This window comes from Lampetra fluviatilis, chromosome 56 (genome assembly GCF_964198595.1).
Source record: "Lampetra fluviatilis chromosome 56, kcLamFluv1.1, whole genome shotgun sequence".
NCBI lineage: Eukaryota > Metazoa > Chordata > Hyperoartia > Petromyzontiformes > Petromyzontidae > Lampetra > Lampetra fluviatilis.
The window spans coordinates 6,432,580-6,453,422 of NC_136330.1; the positions used below are offsets into that span (position 1 = coordinate 6,432,580).

At 55.5% G+C, this 20,843-nt stretch overlaps 1 protein-coding gene across 2 annotated transcripts in view; it reads right to left on the reverse strand.

Annotated features, from left to right (window-relative positions):
- Positions 1-20,843, reverse strand: part of LOC144950148 (kidney mitochondrial carrier protein 1-like) — a 58,049-nt gene that overhangs the window by 22,921 nt on the left and 14,285 nt on the right. The window contains exons 3-7 of one of the 2 annotated variants that reach the window (XM_078880210.1): positions 16,848-17,008; positions 3,153-3,248; positions 2,498-2,648; positions 1,418-1,512; positions 501-586 (exon numbers count right to left, since the gene is read on the reverse strand). In XM_078880210.1, the coding sequence (XP_078736336.1) occupies positions 501-586; positions 1,418-1,512; positions 2,498-2,648; positions 3,153-3,216 (396 nt within the window). In that variant the 5' untranslated portion in view covers positions 3,217-3,248; positions 16,848-17,008. The remainder of the gene's footprint in view (positions 1-500; positions 587-1,417; positions 1,513-2,497; positions 2,649-3,152; positions 3,249-16,847; positions 17,009-20,843) is intronic. The other variant, XM_078880211.1, reaches the window with a different exon arrangement.

Sequence of the window (20,843 nt, forward strand, 5' to 3'; positions counted from 1 at the left end):
TCGAACCCAGGTCGCTGGGTTTGTAGCGCAGCGGGCTAACCGCTACACCACCGATCCCCACACACGCACACAATACATACAGACACGCACACACGATGTACACACATACTACGTACACACTGCACGCACGCGCGTATACACTACGTACACACACTACGTACAGACACACACACGCGGTAGTGTAGCGGTTAGCGCGCTGCACTACGAACCTGGCGACCCGAGTTCGATTCCCGCTCACGGCAAACACCAGTGACGATTATCTAAACTGGTCCCGGGCCTCCCATAGGTCGACTCAGCCTCAAATGAGTACCTGGTGCGGCGTGTAAACATCGCAGCTAGGGAGACAAAGGCGGTCGGGCGTGGTGCTGGCCACCCACCCCCTCGTGTACCGTTCCGGCCTTCATAGGTGCTCGCTAGCAGCACTTGCCCCTACAGTCTGTTAAGGCTATACGGGGGATCTTTGTGCGTGTGTGCGTGTGTGCGTGGGGAGGCAGCGTCACCTTGAGCACGTCGGTGGGGTTGGCGATGGTGGAGGAGACGACGCCAGAGAGGACCCCACACAGCACGTTCACAGGCAGCGTCTCATCTACACGTCACGTGACACGTCACCCACACGCAGACACACGTCACGTGACACGTCACCCACACGCAGACACACGTCACGTGACACGTCACCCACACGTCACGCGACACGTCACCCACACGCAGACACACGTCACGTGACACGTCCCATCTACACGCAGACACACGTCACGTGACACGTCTACACGCAGACACACGTCACGTGACACGTCACCCACACGTCACGTGACACGTCTACACGCAGACACACGTCACGACTTGACACATCAAGGTGCAACATCGCAACCGCCTTCCCTAACCACATCCACAATCACAACCGTCACTGTCTAAGTCACCACTACCACCGTCACCACCACCGTCACCCACCGTCACCACCACCGTCACCACCACCGTCACCACCACCGTCACCACCACCGTCACCCACCGCCACCACCACCACCGTCACCACCACCGTCACCACCACCGTCACCACCACCGTCACCACCACCGTCACCCACCGTCACCACCACCGTCACCACCACCGTCACCACCACCGTCACCACCACCGTCACCCACCGTCACCACCACCATCACCACCACCGTCACCACCACCATCACCGTCGAAATCACCACCACCGTCACCGTCGAAATCACCACCACCGTCACCACCACCACCGTCACCACCACCACCGTCACCACCACCACCGTCACCACCACCACCGTCACCACCACGGTCACCACCACCGTCACCACCACCACCGTCACCACCACCACCGTCACCACCACCATCACCACCGTCACCACCAACACCGTCACCGCCACCACCACCACCGTCACCACCACCACCGCCACTCACCCTCCGGCTTGTCCACAAACAGCCTCTTGAGGCTCTGGTAGGTGCCGATCTTGATGGTGCCGTACGACGCTTGCCGCAGCACCGCCGGAGCGATCCTAGCGGAGGGGTCGGGCCGCGTGGGTTAGTGGGGGGCATGGGGGAGGGGGGCCCCAGGTGGGGGGCCCCCAGGCAGGTGGGGGGCAGGTGGGGGGCAGGTGGGGGGCAGGTGGGGGGAGGGGGCCCCCAGGCAGTGGAGGGAGGGGGGCACCAGGTGGGGGGAGGGGGGGGGGAGGGGGCCCCCAGGCAGTGGGGGGGAGGGGGGCCCCCAGGCAGTGGGGGGAGGGGGGCACCAGGTGGGGGGGAGGGGGGGCATGTGGGGGAGGGGGCCCCCAGGTAGGTGGGGGCAGGTGGGGGCAGGTTGGGGGGAGGTGGGCCCCAGCGAGCCACTCACAACCACCGCCATCAAACTCACACTTGGTGTTGACACCACAGGCAAAGGGTCCCCTCCCGCCCCCCCGTTGTAGCCTCTAACGGGCCGTTGGGGCAAGTGCCGTTAGTAGCGGAGCAGCGGCTACTACGAAGGCCTTCACTGTGGAGCACGATGGGGGGTGGGGTGGGGTGGGGTGGGGTGGGTGGGGTGGGTGCGGTGGGGTGGGGTGGGGTGGGTGGGGTGGGGTGGGGTGGGTGGGGTGGGTGGGTGGGGTGGGGTGGGGTGGGGTGGGTGGGTGGGGTGGGTGGGGTGGGTGGGGTGGGGTGGGTGGGTGGGTGGGTGGGGTGGGGTGGGGTGGGTGGGTGGGTGGGTGGGGTGGGGTGGGGTGGGGTGGGTGGGTGGGTGGGGTGGGGTGGGGTGGGTGGGTGGGTGGGGTGGGGTGGGTGGGGTGGGGTGGGGTGGGGTGGGGTGGCGCCACGCCCGGCCGCCTTTGTCTCCCCGGTGGTGAGCGCACGCGAGCGATGAGGTGCAGTGCGTGCAGCAAGAGAGCGAGCGACTCACCCCGAGTAGAGTGCGCTTGGACTCTCGTCGCGAGCGATGAGGTGCAGCTAGAGAGCGAGCGAGCGATGAGGTGAGGTGCGATGTGTGCAGCTAGAGAGCGAGCCACTCACCCCGAGTAGAGTGCGCGTGGGCCCTCGTCGCGAGCGATGAGGTGCAGGGCGTGCAGCATGCCGCGGTAGCGAACCTCCCGGTAGCGCGCGTCGCCCGCCAGCTGTCCCTGCACCTGCAGCCGCGTCTTCGTCAGGTCGATGGGGAACGTGCCTGCAACGTCGTCGTCGTCGTCATCATCACCACATCACCATCATCATCACCATCATCACCATCATCACCATCATCATCATCACCATCATCACCATCATCATCATCACCATCATCACCATCATCACCATCATCATCACCATCATCACCATCATCATCATCACCATCACCATCATCACCATCATCACCGTTGTTGTTGTTGTCCGCACCTCCAATTAGCACGGTTGGCTTCGTGCGGTGCGTTCAACATACACCACCATGAACACCCTCTCCCTCCCTGCGTCTCCCTCCCTCCCTCCTCTCCCTCCCTGCATCTCCCTCCCTGCATCTCCCTCCCTCCCTGCGTCTCCCTCCCTCCCCCCTCCTCTCCCTCCCTGCGTCTCCCTCCCTCCCCCCTCCTCTCCCTCCCTGCGTCTCCCTCCCTCCCCCCTCCTCTCCCTCCCTGCGTCTCCCTCCCTCCCCCCTCCTCTCCCTCCCTGCGTCTCCCTCCCTCCCCCCTCCGCTCACCACACTCGGCGGTGATGGACGCCAGCCCCCCGTACACAAACGGCTTCCAGTTGAGACCGGACATCGCTCGTACAGAGGCTGCCTCCTCGGTAGCGCCTGGGGGTGTGGGGGGTGTGGGGGGTGTGGGGGGTGGTGGGGGGGGTGTGGGGGGTGTGGGGGGGGGTGGGGGGGGGTGTGGGGGGTGGTGGGGGTGTGGGGGGCAAGGAGGGAGGGGCGACACGGAGCGGCACGAGAAATTAACTTTGTGTTTCACCGTCACCCGAGGACGACTCACAAGACACTGAAAAGGAACAACTCCAGAAACCCGACTCCTTCCAAACAGGGCCCCTCTGTGCGTCCTGAAGAAGGGGCATCACCTGAAACGTCACCAATTATTAGCATTGTAATTGCTACTCCAGCAAAGGAATGCTCCATGAACCAGCACCTGTCACCGGAGTCAACACAAGTCTCAGACACGCCCACACGACCAAAGACAAAGATTCCCCGCGTAGCCTTGACCAACTGGAGGGGCAGGTGCTGTTAGCGAGCACGAGGGGGTGGGTGGTCGACACCACGCCTGGCCGACTTTGTCTCCAAAGTGGCGATGTTTACAAAGCAGGTACTCATTTGAGGCTGAGTCGACCTAGGGGAGGCCCAGGACCGGTTCAGATAGCCGTCACTGGTGGCTGTTGTTGGGTTCATAGTGCAGCGCGCGAACCAGTACACTACCGTTCCCCACCCACACACACCCACACACTCACTCACCCACTCACCCACACTCACCCACACACCCACACTCACCCACTCACCCACACACCCACACTCACCCACTCACCGACACTCACCCACTCACCCATACACACCCCCACACACCCCCACTCACCCACACTCACCCACACTCACCCACACTCACCCACACTCACCCACACTCACCCACACACCACAACAACAACAACCGCCATTCGCCACTAAATGGCGGTGACGTCACCACGATGCTTGTGCCAGGCCATGTGCACCTTGAGGCCACGTGAAGTGTCGAACGCCCGCTGGCAGGAGGTCACGGGGCAGACCCAGCAGGTGCCACGGGTCGACTGAGATGACCGAGATGACTGGCTGATGCACCACCTGTGCCCCCTACTGTACCAACACACCCCCCACCCCCCCACACTCACACTCACCCACACACCTACACACCCACTCACCCACCCACACCCACCCACACCCCCACTCACCCACACACCCCCCACCCCCCCCCACACTCACCCCCACTCACACTCACCCACACACCCCCCCCCACACCCCCACTCACCCACACCCCCCTACCCACACCCCCACTCACCCACACCCCCACACTCACCCACCCCCCCCCACCCACTCACCCGTCCCCCACCCACTCACCCACACACATTCATCCCCCACACGCTCAGCAAAAGCATCCAAACTTGGCAGCCGCTGCCCATAGCACATGAGGGAGGGGGGGGGGCTTTGTGATGGCTTCTGAGCGGCACGCCAGGAAGGGGTTTGGTTCACAATGGCCAAACCGGTGCCATCCTGCCCGTAAACACGGATCCACTCTCACACGCAAAAGACAAAGATCCCCCACGTAGCCTTCAACAGACTGCTGGGGCAAGTGCTGTTAGTAGCGAGGAGCGAGCAACTATTTAGGCCGGCACGGCACACGAGGGGGTGGGTGGCCAGCACCACGCCCGGCCGCCTTTGTCTCCCCAGTGGCGATGTTTACTACACACCGCACCAGGTTCTCATTTGAGGCCGAGTCGACCTATGGAGAGGCCCAGGACCGGTTTAGATAATTGTCACCGGTGTTAGCCATGAGCGGGAATCGAACTCGGGTCGCCAGGTTCGTAGCGCAGCGTAGCGCTAACCACCACACTACCACCTTAACAGACTGCTCGGGCAAGTATGGTTAGTAGCGAGCACCTATTAAGGTTGCCAAGATATTTAAACTCACGCACGCATTCACACACGATTAATTTACAGTACATACATATGTACACACACTGTGTGTGCATACTTGCACACATACACAATCACGCACTCACCCAGTCACTCACTCCCTTACTCACTCACCCACCCAACCACTCACTCGTTCACTCACTTACCCACACACTCACCCGTTGCCTCATTCGCTCACTCACTTACTCACCTCACCCACCCATATAACCACCCACTCACTCACCCAACCACTCACTCACCCACCCACTCACTCCCTTATTCACTCACCCAACCACTCACTCATTCACCTACTTGCCCACACATCCCTCACTCGCCTACTGCCCCATTCGCTCACTCACTCGCCAACCCAAATCTACCACCCACTCACTCACCCAACCACTCACTCACCCACCCACTCACTACCTTATTCACTCACCCAACCACTCACTCATTCACTCACTCGCCCACACATCCCTCACTCACCCACTGCCCCATTCGCTCACTCACTCGCCAACCCAAATCTACCACCCACTCACTCATCCAACCACTCACTCACCCACCCACTCACTCCCTTATTCACTCACCCAACCACTCACTCATTCACTCACTCGCCCACACATCCCTCACTCACCCACTGCCCCATTCGCTCACCCACTCACTCAACCAAATCACCCACCCCATCCACTCACTCAATCACCCGCTGACTCAGCCCACCCCCACGTCCCAGTTGCATACCAGGACGGGCTGGTTGCCAAAGGCCAACTCCGTAGCCGATTGTCCCGCCCTGCCTACTGGGCAGCCTCTGCAGGAATGAGCTGCATCTGTCTGGAGGGAGACGGGGATGGGGGAGGGATGGGGGAGGGATTGGGCGGGGATGGGGGAGGGAGGGATGGAGGTGCTGCTACTGCTGCCTTCAGAGTTTGTGAGCCGTGACGGCGGTGGTGGTGGCAGCGGTGGTGGCATTGGTGATGGTGGTGGCGTTGGTGATGGTGGTGGCGGTGGTGGTGATGGCGGTGGTGGCGGCATTGGTGGTGGTGGTGGTGGTGCCGGCGGTGGTAGCGGTGGTGATGGCGGCGGCATTGGTGGTGGTGGCGTTGGTGATGGCCGTGGTGGTGGTGGCGGCGGTGGTGATGGTGCCGGCGGTGTTAGCGGTGGTGGTGGTGGTGGTAGCGGCGGTGCACCAGCACAGACAACAAACTCGGCACGTTCAGTGTCACAAACAACAACAGCAGCAGCAGCAGCAGCGCTACCACCGCCGGCAGCGCTGCTGCTGCTGCTGCGTGCCAGTGGCCTGCGACGTTCTCTTCCGCCGTTGCCTGCTCTGCCGATCTGGCTCTAAAACTACTCTTTTATTGTACCAGGTGTAAGGCCCTACTGAGCTATGGAGCTCTTTTCAGAAGCGACCCAGACTATCGCAAATTATATCTCAACGAAGTAGAAATGTACAGCAGCAGCAGCAACACAATACGCTAAACGCCGTGACGTTCATTCTAAATGTGGAGGGAAAAACCGTGGGGAGAGAGAGACACGCAAACTCCAAATATACAGCAGCAGGCGTCAGGGTCGGGATAGAACCCACGACCTCCTGCATACCAGGCGAGGCAGTCAACATCTCCTAGCCACCGTGATGATGATGAGAGAGAGACACGCAAACTCCAACTATACAACAGCAGGCGTCAGGGTCGGGGATCGAACCCATGGCCTCCTGCACACCAGGCGAGGTAGTCAACATCTCCTAGCCACCGTGATGATGATGAGAGAGACACGCAAACTCCAAATATACAGCAGCAGGCGTCAGGGTCGGGGATCGAACCCATGGCCTCCTGCACACCAGGCGAGGTAGTCAACATCTCCTAGCCACCGTGATGATGATGAGAGAGACACGCAAACTCCAAATATACAGCAGCAGGCGTCAGGGTCGGGGATCAAACCCACGGCCTCCTGCACACCAGGCGAGGTAGTCAACATCTCCTAGCCACCGTGATGATGATGAGAGAGACACGCAAACTCCAAATATACAGCAGCAGGCGTCAGGGTCGGGGATCGAACCCACGACCTCATGCATACCAGGCGAGGTAGTCAACATCTCCTAGCCACCGTGATGATAATGAGAGAGAGAGAGACACGCAAACTCCAAATATACAGCAGCAGGCGTCAGGGTCTGGGATCGAACCCACGGCCTCCTGCAAACCAGGCGAGGTAGTCAACATCTCCTAGCCACCGTGATGATGATGAGAGAGAGAGAGACACGCAAACTCCAACTATACAGCAGCAGGCGTCAGGGTCTTGGATCGAACCCACGGCCTCCTGCAAACCAGGCGAGGTAGTCAACATCTCCTAGCCACCGTGATGATGATGAGAGAGAGAGAGACACGCAAACTCCAAATATACAGCAGCAGGCGTCAGGGTCGGGGATCGAACCCACGGCCTCCTGCATACCAGGCGAGGTAGTCAACATCTCGTTAGCGTGGCTCTGTGCTGATGCAACACGGATCCCCCTTGCAAACTAGCCGGCGAACTGCCGAAAAAAATGCACACCGACGGATCGACACGATTGATTAATGAAAAAGGGAATAAATAAAATAGGTGACCTTTCGGGCAACGGCCCCCTTCTTTCAAGTGACGTGAAGAGGGCCACTGAAGAAGGACCATTGCCTGAAACGTCGCCCATTGCTTATTTATTTTCCTTTCAAGGCTACACACACACGGTGGTGTTATTGACGAACGCGTTGAGTTGTTGTTGTTGTCGGTGGTGCTTGTGCACCAACGCAACAGCAGATGACTTGGATTATGAGTGGTGGCGCAGCGGTTTGCGCTGCACTGCGCTACCAACCCTGCGACCGGTGACGATTTTCTGAACCGGTCTTGGGGCTCCCCTAGGTCGGCTCGGCCAAAAAACGAGTACCCAATGCCACGTGTAAACATCGCTACTGGGGAGACAAAGGCGGCCGGGCGTGGTGCTGGCCACCCACCCCTCGTGTGCCGTGCCGGCCTTCACAGGTGCTGCTACTCACTAACAGCACTTGCCCCTACAGTCTGTTTAGGCTACAGGGGGGATCTTTATCTTTGCTGTTGTTAGTGTGTGTGTGAGCGCGTGTGTGCGCGTGTGTGTGTGTGGTTATGGCACTGCCCCAGGGTGAACGTTCTATTTGTGGGGAACAGAACACCAAGCGTGGTTTTAACTCAGAACTACAGCACCTGATTCAACCATCCCCACCGTCTACCCACACACACCACCACACACCCACACGCACACCATACAATCCACACACACACCACCACACGCACCCAAGCTACTCGCTGTGTAACCCACACACACACAATACACACATCCAGCCGCACACCATACAACCCACACACCATACAATCCACACACACACCACCACACACGCACCCACACACCATACAATCCACACACACAACACACACCCACACACACACCATACAATCCATACACACACAGCTACTCGCTGTGTAACCCACACACACAATACACACATCCAGCCGCACACCCACACACACACCATACAATCCACACACACACCCAACCACACACCATATAACCCGCACACACAATACACACACATCCAGCCGCACTCCATACAACCCGCACACACACCGCATACAACACAACTATATACAGTCCACACACACACCACACATACCCAGAGTACACAAAAACCCACACACACCATACACGCATCATCAACCACAACAAAGACAAACATCCCCCGCATAGCCTTCACAGACTCCAAGGGCAAGGGCTATTAGCGAGCACCTATGAAGGCCGGCACAGCGCACGAGGGGGTGGGTGTCCAACACGTGGTTTCTCTCTGTGTGCCTATGTACGTCTCTCTCTCTATGTATCTCTGTGATATCTGTCTCTGCTTAAATGTCTGTCTATATGTCTCTGGTTCTGTGTTTGTCTCTCTCTCAAATTTAGCATTCTCAGGAAGAACGTAATCAACAGGTAGAGGGTGTTGACTGTTATGTTATCCGACTCTCTGTTGTATTACATTACATTTCTAAGTATACTAGATTTGTGTTTCTATTTCATTTATACCTGATGACGATTGCTTGTGTTGCAATCGAAACGTCGTATGCTAGTATTTAATTTATTATTTTATCGTTATACGTCACTTTACCGAAAGAACCAAAGCGTTATTCCTGCCGTCACGAAAGTTCAAAATTAAGTTTGGCCGACTGCGTTAAAGAATTAAGCTGCGTACCTTTGAGAAGTCAGTCTAATGTCCGCTAGGTTTAAACGCCGACTGAGCCCGGTCGAACAGGTGACGTATTCAATGAATTCCGTCAACACGCGCAAAGTCAGGCTTGAAGCACAGCAGCGTGATAAGCTGTAGTCACAGGGACACACGAGCGACACCTCTCCCCACAGTCCCACCTCTCCCGGCAGTGCTACAGCCGAAGAGACTGAACTGTGGATCATTTGAAGGCCCATGTAGACAGATTATTATCGAGGCTTCACCCCCTCCCCGCCACGTGTCAGATGCGTACATTGTCAGTAGACCCCCCCATAGGCAGGCGAATGCATTTGGGTTAACCACCCCCCTCCCCACTCCATGCGTACGTACTAAATGGATGGCCCCCTACCCCACAGACACACAGACTCACCTACCCCACAGACACACAGACTCACCTACCCCACAGACACACAGACTCACCCACCCCACAGACACAGACTCACCTACCCCACAGACACACAGACTCACCTACCCCACAGACACACAGACTCATCTACCCCACAGACACACAGACTCACCTACCCCACAGACACACAGACTCACCTACCCCACAGACACACAGACTCACCCACCCCACAGACACACAGACTCATCTACCCCACAGACACAGACTCACCTACCCCACAGACACACAGACTCACCTACCCACAGACACACAGACTCACCTACCCCACAGACACAGACTCACCTACCCCACAGACACACAGACTCATCTACCCCACAGACACAGACTCACCTACCCCACAGACACACAGACTCACCTACCCCACAGACACACAGACTCACCTACCCCACAGACACACAGACTCACCCACCCCACAGACACACAGACTCACCGACCCCACAGACACAGACTCACCTACCCCACAGACACACAGACTCATCTACCCCACAGACACACAGACTCATCTACCCCACAGACACAGACTCACCTACCCCACAGACACACAGACTCATCTACCCCACAGACACACAGACTCACCTACCCCACAGACACACAGACTCACCCACCCCACAGACACACAGACTCACCTACCCCACAGACACACAGACTCACCTACCCCACAGACACACAGACTCATCTACCCCACAGACACAGACTCATCTACCCCACAGACACACAGACTCATCTACCCCACAGACACACAGACTCACCCACCCCACAGACACAGACTCACCTACCCCACAGACACACAGACTCACCTACCCCACAGACACACAGACTCATCTACCCCACAGACACACAGACTCACCTACCCCACAGACACACAGACCCATCTACCCCACAGACACACAGACTCATCTACCCCACAGACACACAGACTCATCTACCCCACAGACACACAGACTCACCTACCCCACAGACACACAGACTCACCTACCCCACAGACACACAGACTCACCTACCCCACAGACACACAGACTCATCTACCCCACAGACACACAGACTCACCTACCCCACAGACACACAGACCCATCTACCCCACAGACACACAGACTCACCTACCCCACAGACACACAGACTCACCTACCGCACAGACACACAGACCCATCTACCCCACAGACACACAGACTCACCTACCCCACAGACACACAGACTCATCTACCCCACAGACACACAGACTCACCTACCCCACAGACACACAGACTCATCTACCCCACAGACACACAGACTCACCTACCCCACAGACACACAGACTCATCTACCCCACAGACACACAGACTCACCTACCCCACAGACACACAGACTCACCTACCCCACAGACACACAGACTCACCTACCCCACAGACACACAGACTCATCTACCCCACAGACACACAGACTCACCTACCCCACAGACACACAGACTCATCTACCCCACAGACACACAGACTCATCTACCCCACAGACACACAGACTCACCTACCCCACAGACACACAGACTCACCTACCCCACAGACACACAGACTCACCCACCCCACAGACACACAGACTCACCTACCCCACAGACACAGACTCACCTACCCCACAGACACAGACTCACCTACCCCACAGACACACAGACTCACCTACCCCACAGACACACAGACTCATCTACCCCACAGACACACAGACTCACCTACCCCACAGACACACAGACTCATCTACCCCACAGACACACAGACTCATCTACCCCACAGACACACAGACTCATCTACCCCACAGACACACAGACTCACCTACCCCACAGACACACAGACTCATCTACCCCACAGACACACAGACTCATCTACCCCACAGACACACAGACTCATCTACCCCACAGACACACAGACTCATCTACCCCACAGACACACAGACCCATCTACCCCACAGACACACAGACTCATCTACCCCACAGACACACAGACCCATCTACCCCACAGACACACAGACTCATCTACCCCACAGACACACAGACTCATCTACCCCACAGACACACAGACTCACCTACCCCACAGACACACAGACCCATCTACCCCACAGACACACAGACTCATCTACCCCACAGACACACAGACCCATCTACCCCACAGACACACAGACTCATCTACCCCACAGACACACAGACTCATCTACCCCACAGACACACAGACTCATCTACCCCACAGACACACAGACCCATCTACCCCACAGACACACAGACTCATCTACCCCACAGACACACAGACCCATCTACCCCACAGACACACAGACTCATCTACCCCACAGACACACAGACCCATCTACCCCACAGACACACAGACTCATCTACCCCACAGACACACAGACTCATCTACCCCACAGACACACAGACCCATCTACCCCACAGACACACAGACTCATCTACCCCACAGACACAGAGACTCATCTACCCCACAGACACACAGACTCACCTACCCCACAGACACACAGACTCATCTACCCCACAGACACACAGACTCACCTACCCCACAGACACACAGACTCACCTACCCCACAGACACACAGACTCACCTACCCCACAGACACACAGACTCACCTACCCCACAGACACACAGACTCATCTACCCCACAGACACAGACTCATCTACCCCACAGACACACAGACTCATCTACCCCACAGACACACAGACTCACCCACCCCACAGACACAGACTCACCTACCCCACAGACACACAGACTCACCTACCCCACAGACACACAGACTCATCTACCCCACAGACACACAGACTCACCTACCCCACAGACACACAGACCCATCTACCCCACAGACACACAGACTCATCTACCCCACAGACACACAGACTCATCTACCCCACAGACACACAGACTCACCTACCCCACAGACACACAGACTCACCTACCCCACAGACACACAGACTCACCTACCCCACAGACACACAGACTCATCTACCCCACAGACACACAGACTCACCTACCCCACAGACACACAGACCCATCTACCCCACAGACACACAGACTCACCTACCCCACAGACACACAGACTCACCTACCGCACAGACACACAGACCCATCTACCCCACAGACACACAGACTCACCTACCCCACAGACACACAGACTCATCTACCCCACAGACACACAGACTCACCTACCCCACAGACACACAGACTCATCTACCCCACAGACACACAGACTCACCTACCCCACAGACACACAGACTCATCTACCCCACAGACACACAGACTCACCTACCCCACAGACACACAGACTCACCTACCCCACAGACACACAGACTCACCTACCCCACAGACACACAGACTCATCTACCCCACAGACACACAGACTCACCTACCCCACAGACACACAGACTCATCTACCCCACAGACACACAGACTCATCTACCCCACAGACACACAGACTCACCTACCCCACAGACACACAGACTCACCTACCCCACAGACACACAGACTCACCCACCCCACAGACACACAGACTCACCTACCCCACAGACACAGACTCACCTACCCCACAGACACAGACTCACCTACCCCACAGACACACAGACTCACCTACCCCACAGACACACAGACTCATCTACCCCACAGACACACAGACTCACCTACCCCACAGACACACAGACTCATCTACCCCACAGACACACAGACTCATCTACCCCACAGACACACAGACTCATCTACCCCACAGACACACAGACTCACCTACCCCACAGACACACAGACTCATCTACCCCACAGACACACAGACTCATCTACCCCACAGACACACAGACTCATCTACCCCACAGACACACAGACTCACCTACCCCACAGACACACAGACTCACCTACCCCACAGACACACAGACTCACCCACCCCACAGACACACAGACTCATCTACCTCACAGACACACAGACTCATCTACCCCACAGACACACAGACCCATCTACCCCACAGACACACAGACTCATCTAACCCACAGACACACAGACTCATCTACCCCACAGACACAGACCCATCTACCCCACAGACACACAGACTCATCTACCCCACAGACACACAGACCCATCTACCCCACAGACACACAGACTCATCTACCCCACAGACACACAGACTCATCTACCCCACAGACACAGACTCATCTACCCCACAGACACACAGACTCATCTACCCCACAGACACACAGACTCATCTACCCCACAGACACACAGACTCATCTACCCCACAGACACACAGACCCATCTACCCCACAGACACACAGACTCATCTACCCCACAGACACACAGACTCATCTACCCCACAGACACACAGACTCATCTACCCCACAGACACACAGACTCATCTACCCCACAGACACACAGACCCATCTACCCCACAGACACACAGACTCATCTACCCCACAGACACACAGACCCATCTACCCCACAGACACACAGACTCATCTACCCCACAGACACACAGACCCATCTACCCCACAGACACACAGACTCATCTACCCCACAGACACACAGACTCATCTACCCCACAGACACACAGACTCACCTACCCCACAGACACACAGACCCATCTACCCCACAGACACACAGACTCATCTACCCCACAGACACACAGACCCATCTACCCCACAGACACACAGACTCATCTACCCCACAGACACACAGACTCATCTACCCCACAGACACACAGACTCATCTACCCCACAGACACACAGACCCATCTACCCCACAGACACACAGACTCATCTACCCCACAGACACACAGACCCATCTACCCCACAGACACACAGACTCATCTACCCCACAGACACACAGACCCATCTACCCCACAGACACACAGACTCATCTACCCCACAGACACACAGACTCATCTACCCCACAGACACACAGACCCATCTACCCCACAGACACACAGACTCATCTACCCCACAGACACAGAGACTCATCTACCCCACAGACACAGAGACTCATCTACCCCACAGACACACAGACCCATCTACCCCACAGACACACAGACTCACCTACCGCACAGACACACAGACCCATCTACCCCACAGACACACAGACGCATCTACCCCACAGACACACAGACTCATCTACCCCACAGACACACAGACTCACCTACCGCACAGACACACAGACCCATTAACCCCACAGACACACAGACTCACCTACCGCACAGACACACAGACCCATCTACCCCACAGACACACAGACTCATCTACCCCACAGACACACAGACCCATCTACCCCACAGACACACAGACTCACCTACCGCACAGACACACAGACTCACCCACCCCACAGACACAGACTCACCTACCCCACAGACACGCAGACTCACCTACCCCACAGACACACAGACTCACCCACCCCACAGACACAGACTCACCTACCCCACAGACACACAGACTCACCTACCCCACAGACACACAGACCCATCTACCCCACAGACACACAGACTCATCTACCCCACAGACACACAGACCCATCTACCCCACAGACACACAGACTCATCTACCCCACAGACACACAGACTCACCTACCCCACAGACACACAGACCCATCTACCCCACAGACACACAGACTCACCCACCCCACAGACACAGACTCACCTACCGCACAGACACACAGACCCATCTACCCCACAGACACACAGACTCACCCACCCCACAGACACACAGACTCACCCACCCCACAGACACAGACTCACCTACCCCACAGACACACAGACTCACCTACCGCACAGACACACAGACTCACCCACCCCACAGACACAGACTCACCTACCCCACAGACACACAGACTCACCTACCCCACAGACACACAGACTCACCCACCCCACAGACACAGACTCACCTACCCCACAGACACACAGACTCACCTACCCCACAGACACACAGACCCATCTACCCCACAGACACACAGACTCACCCACCCCACAGACACAGACTCACCCACCCCACAGACACAGACTCATCTACCCCACAGACACACAGACTCATCTACCCCACAGACACAGACTCACCTACCCCACAGACACACAGACTCACCCACCCCACAGACACAGACTCACCTACCCCACAGACACACAGACTCACCTACCCCACAGACACACAGACCCATCTACCCCACAGACACACAGACTCACCCACCCCACAGACACAGACTCATCTACCCCACAGACACACAGACTCACCCACCCCACAGACACAGACTCACCTACCGCACAGACACACAGACCCATCTACCCCACAGACACACAGACTCACCCACCCCACAGACACACAGACTCACCCACCCCACAGCCACAGACTCACCTACCCCACAGACACACAGACTCACCTACCGCACAGACACACAGACTCACCCACCCCACAGACACAGACTCACCTACCCCACAGACACACAGACTCACCTACCCCACAGACACACAGACCCATCTACCCCACAGACACACAGACTCATCTACCCCACAGACACACAGACCCATCTACCCCACAGACACACAGACTCATCTACCCCACAGACACACAGACTCATCTACCCCACAGACACACAGACCCATCTACCCCACAGACACACAGACTCACCCACCCCACAGACACAGACTCATCTACCGCACAGACACACAGACCCATCTACCCCACAGACACACAGACTCACCCACCCCACAGACACAGACTCATCTACCCCACAGACACACAGACTCATCTACCCCACAGACACACAGACTCATCTACCCCACAGACACACAGACTCATCTACCCCACAGACACACAGACTCATCTACCCCACAGACACACAGACTCACCCACCCCACAGACACAGACTCACCTACCGCACAGACACACAGACCCATCTACCCCACAGACACACAGACCCATCTACCCCACAGACACACAGACTCATCTACCCCACAGACACACAGACTCATCTACCCCACAGACACACAGACTCACCCACCCCACAGACACAGACTCACCTACCCCACAGACACACAGACTCACCTACCCCACAGACACACATACTCATCTACCCCACAGACACACAGACTCACCTACCCCACAGACACAGAGGCTCACCTGTAGCTACTCCACACGGACTAACTCGTGTGGCTTGGTAGCGTCACCGCCGCTCTCGCTCACTCAGCCGGATCACTCAGCCGGCCGCCGGGAGAGAGCGAGGAGAGAGCGTGGAGGAGTGAGCTGGGATACGAGGGAGTGCTGAGAGTGAAGAGAGAGAGCTGAGCGAGGGAGTGAGAAGAAAGGAGGGGCGAGGGAGGGAGACCACCCCTTGCCACACGCCCAGATTGGCTGCCATCTACAAATACCCCGAATCCAAGGGGAGGTGGGGAAGTAGGGGCGACGCGTCCAGGGCTAGAGTTGGGGTTAGAGTTAGAGCTATAGTTAACACGAGGGTTAGAGGTAGGGGTTAGAGTTGGGGCTATAGTTAACACGAGGGTTAGAGGTAGGGGTTAGAGTTGGGGCTATAGTTAACACGAGGGTTAGAGTTAGAGCTATAGTTAACACGAGGGTTAGAGGTAGGGGTTAGAGTTGGGGCTATAGTTAACACGAGGGTTAGAGTTGGGGCTATAGTAAACACGAGGGTTAGAGTTGGGGCTATAGTTAACACGAGGGTTAGAGGTAGGGGTTAGAGTTGGGGCTATAGTTAACACGAGGGTTAGAGGTAGGGGTTAGAGTTGGGGTTAGAGTTGGGGGTTAGAGTTAACACGAGGGTTAGAGTTGGGGGTTAGAGTTGGGGTTAGAGTTGGGGGTTAGAGTTGGGGCTATAGTTAACACGAGGGTTAGAGTTGGGGGTTAGAGTTGAGGGTTAGAGTTGGGGGTTAGAGTTGGGGCTACAGTTAACACGAGGGTTAGAGTTGGGGGTTAGAGTTGGGGCTACAGTTAACACGAGGGTTAGAGTTGGGGGTTAGAGTTGGGGTTAGAGTTGGGGGTTAGAGTTGGGGCTACAGTTAACACGAGGGTTAGAGTTGGGGGTTAGAGTTGGGGCTATAGTTAACACGAGGGTTAGAGTTGGGGTTAGAGTTGGGGGTTAGAGTTGGGGGTTAGAGTTGGGGGTTAGAGTTGGGGCTATAGTTAACACGAGGGTTAGAGTTGGGGTTAGAGTTGGGGGTTAGAGTTGGGGGTTAGAGTTGGGGCTATAGTTAACACGAGGGTTAGAGTTGGGGGTTAGAGTTGGGGGTTAGAGTTGGGGGTTAGAGTTGGGGGTTAGAGTTAGTTGGGGGTTAGAGTTGGGGGTTAGAGTTGGGGGTTAGAGTTGGGGGTTAGAGTTGGGGCTATAGTTAACACGAGGTTAGAGTTGGGGCTATAGTTAACACGAGGGTTAGAGTTGGGGTTAGAGTTGGGGGTTAGAGTTGGGGCTATAGTTAACACGAGGGTTAGAGTTGGGGTTAGAGTTGGGGCTACAGTTAACACGAGGGTTAGAGTTGGGGTTAGAGTTGGGGGTTAGAGTTGGGGCTACAGTTAACACGAGGGTTAGAGTTGGGGGTTAGAGTTGGGGTTAGAGTTGGGGCTATAGTTAACGAGGGTTAGAGTTGGGGTTAGAGTTGAGGCTATAGTTAACACGAGGGTTAGAGTTGGGGGTTAGAGTTGGGGTTAGAGTTGGGGCTATAGTTAACGAGGGTTAGAGTTGGGGTTAGAGTTGAGGCTATAGTTAACACGAGGGTTAGAGTTGGGGGTTAGAGTTGGGGTTAGAGTTGGGGCTATAGTTAACGAGGGTTAGAGTTGGGGTTAGAGTTGGGGCTATAGTTAACACGAGGGTTAGAGTTGGGGTTAGAGTTGGGGCTACAGTTAACACGAGGGTTAGAGTTGGGGGTTAGAGTTGGGGCTACAGTTAACACGAGGGTTAGAGTTGGGGTTAGAGTTGGGGCTATAGTTAACACGAGGGTTAGAGTTGGGGGTTAGAGTTGGAGCTATAGTTAACACGGGGTTAGAGTTGGGGCTATAGTTAACACGAGGGTTAGAGTTGGGGTTAGAGTTGGGGCTACAGTTAACACGAGGGTTAGAGTTGGGGTTAGAGTTGGGACTATAGTTAACACGCAGGTTAGAGTTGGGGGTTAGAGTTGGGGTTAGAGTTGGGGGTTAGAGTTAACACGAGGGTTAGAGTTGGGGGTTAGAGTTGGGGTTAGAGTTGGGGGTTAGAGTTAACATGCGGGTTAGAGTTGGGGGTTAGAGTTGGGGTTAGAGTTGGGGGTTAGAGTTAACACGAGGGTTAGAGTTGGGGGTTAGAGTTGGGGTTAGAGTTGGGGTTAGAGTTGGGGCTATAGTTAACACGAGGGTTAGAGTTGGGGGTTAGAGTTGAGGGTTAGAGTTGGGGGTTAGAGTTGGGGCTATAGTTAACACGAGGGTTAGAGTTGGGGGTTAGAGTTGGGGCTATAGTTAACACGAGGGTTAGAGGTAGGGGGTTAGAGTTGGGGCTACAGTTAACACGAGGGTTAGAGTTGGGGGTTAGAGTTGGGGCGATAGTTAACACGAGGGTTAGAGTTGGGGGTTAGAGTTGGGGCTACAGTTAACACGAGGGTTAGAGTTGGGGTTAGAGTTGGGGGTTAGAGTTGGGGCTATAGTTAACACGAGGGTTAGAGTTGGGGTTAGAGGTAGGGGGTTAGAGTTGGGGCTACAGTTAACACGAGGGTTAGAGTTGGGGTTAGAGGTAGGGGTTAGAGTTGGGGTTAGAATTAACACGAGGGACAGCGTTGGGGCTAGGGCTAGGTTTGGGGCTATTGTGAGGTTTAGTGCATTATAAGGGTGAGGGAAGGCTAAGGTTCAGGTTAGTGCAATGTAAGTGTTAGGGCTATACTATGAGACCTCCTTTACCAGTGGCAAAATATAGTAATAGGTTTTTACCCTTTCAACTGGTACAAAAACTGACACCTTTATACAAGGCATCATGTTTGCAATAACCACAACACAAATGCAAACAAAAAAAACAACTCTGATGATGATAATCATATGCACTGTCCTTGAAGTTGATTGGTCCACACCCAAGACAGCTTTTCTTAGAGCCTAGAGCCTAAAGGAGTACAACTCAAAGACAGCGCACTATCAGAGGATAGTTCGCTGTCTTTGAGTTGTACGCCTTTTGGCATCATCTGGTCCAACACCAATGGAGACTAGGCTCTAAGAAAAGCTGTCTCGGGTGTGGACCAATCAACTTCAAGGACAGTGCATATCATTATCATCATCAGAGTTGTTTCTTTTTGTTTGCATTTTGACTGCTTGTGTTGTGTTTATTGCAAACATGATGCCTTGTATAAAGGTGTCAGTTTTTGTACCAGTTGAAAGGGTAAAAACCTATTACTATGTTAGTGTTAGCGCAAGTCAACGCATGTAAATATCTAAAACTGAATGAATTCAGTCGATATAAGCATATGGCAAATGTGTTTGAATCTCCGTGTAAGTATATGTGGCTGTGTTTGTCTATGTATGTCTATGGTTCTCTGTATAAGCCTGTGGGTTTCTGTGTGAGTCTACGGGTCTCTGTGTGAGTCTGTGGGTCTCTGTGTGAGTCTACGGGTCTCTGTGCGAGACTACGGGTCTCTGTGTGAGTCTGAGGGTCTCTGTGTGAGTCTGAGGGTCTCTGTGTGAGTCTACGGGTCTCTGTTGCGAGTCTACGGGTCTCTGTGTTAGTCTACGGGTCTCTGTGTTAGTCTACGGGTCTCTGTGTTAGTCTACGGGTCTCTGTTAGAGTCTACGGGTCTCTGTGTTAGTCTATGGGTCTCTGTGTTAGTCTATGGGTCTCTGTGTTAGTCTATGGGTCTCTGTGTTAGTCTATGGGTCTCTGTGTGAGTCTACGGGTCTACGTGTGAGACTACGGGGTCTCTGTGTGAGTCTATGTGTCTGCACGCGAGTCTATGGGTCTCTGTATGAGTCTACAGGTCTCTGTGTAAATTTCCGGGTCTCTGTGCGAGTCTATTGATCTACATATGAATGTGGGTCTCTGTGTAAGCCTGTGGTTCTATGTATGTCTATGGTTCTCTGTATAAGCCTGTGGGTTTCTGTGTGAGTCTACGGGTCTCTATATCAGTCTACGGGTCTCTGTGTGTGTCTATGGCTCTCTGC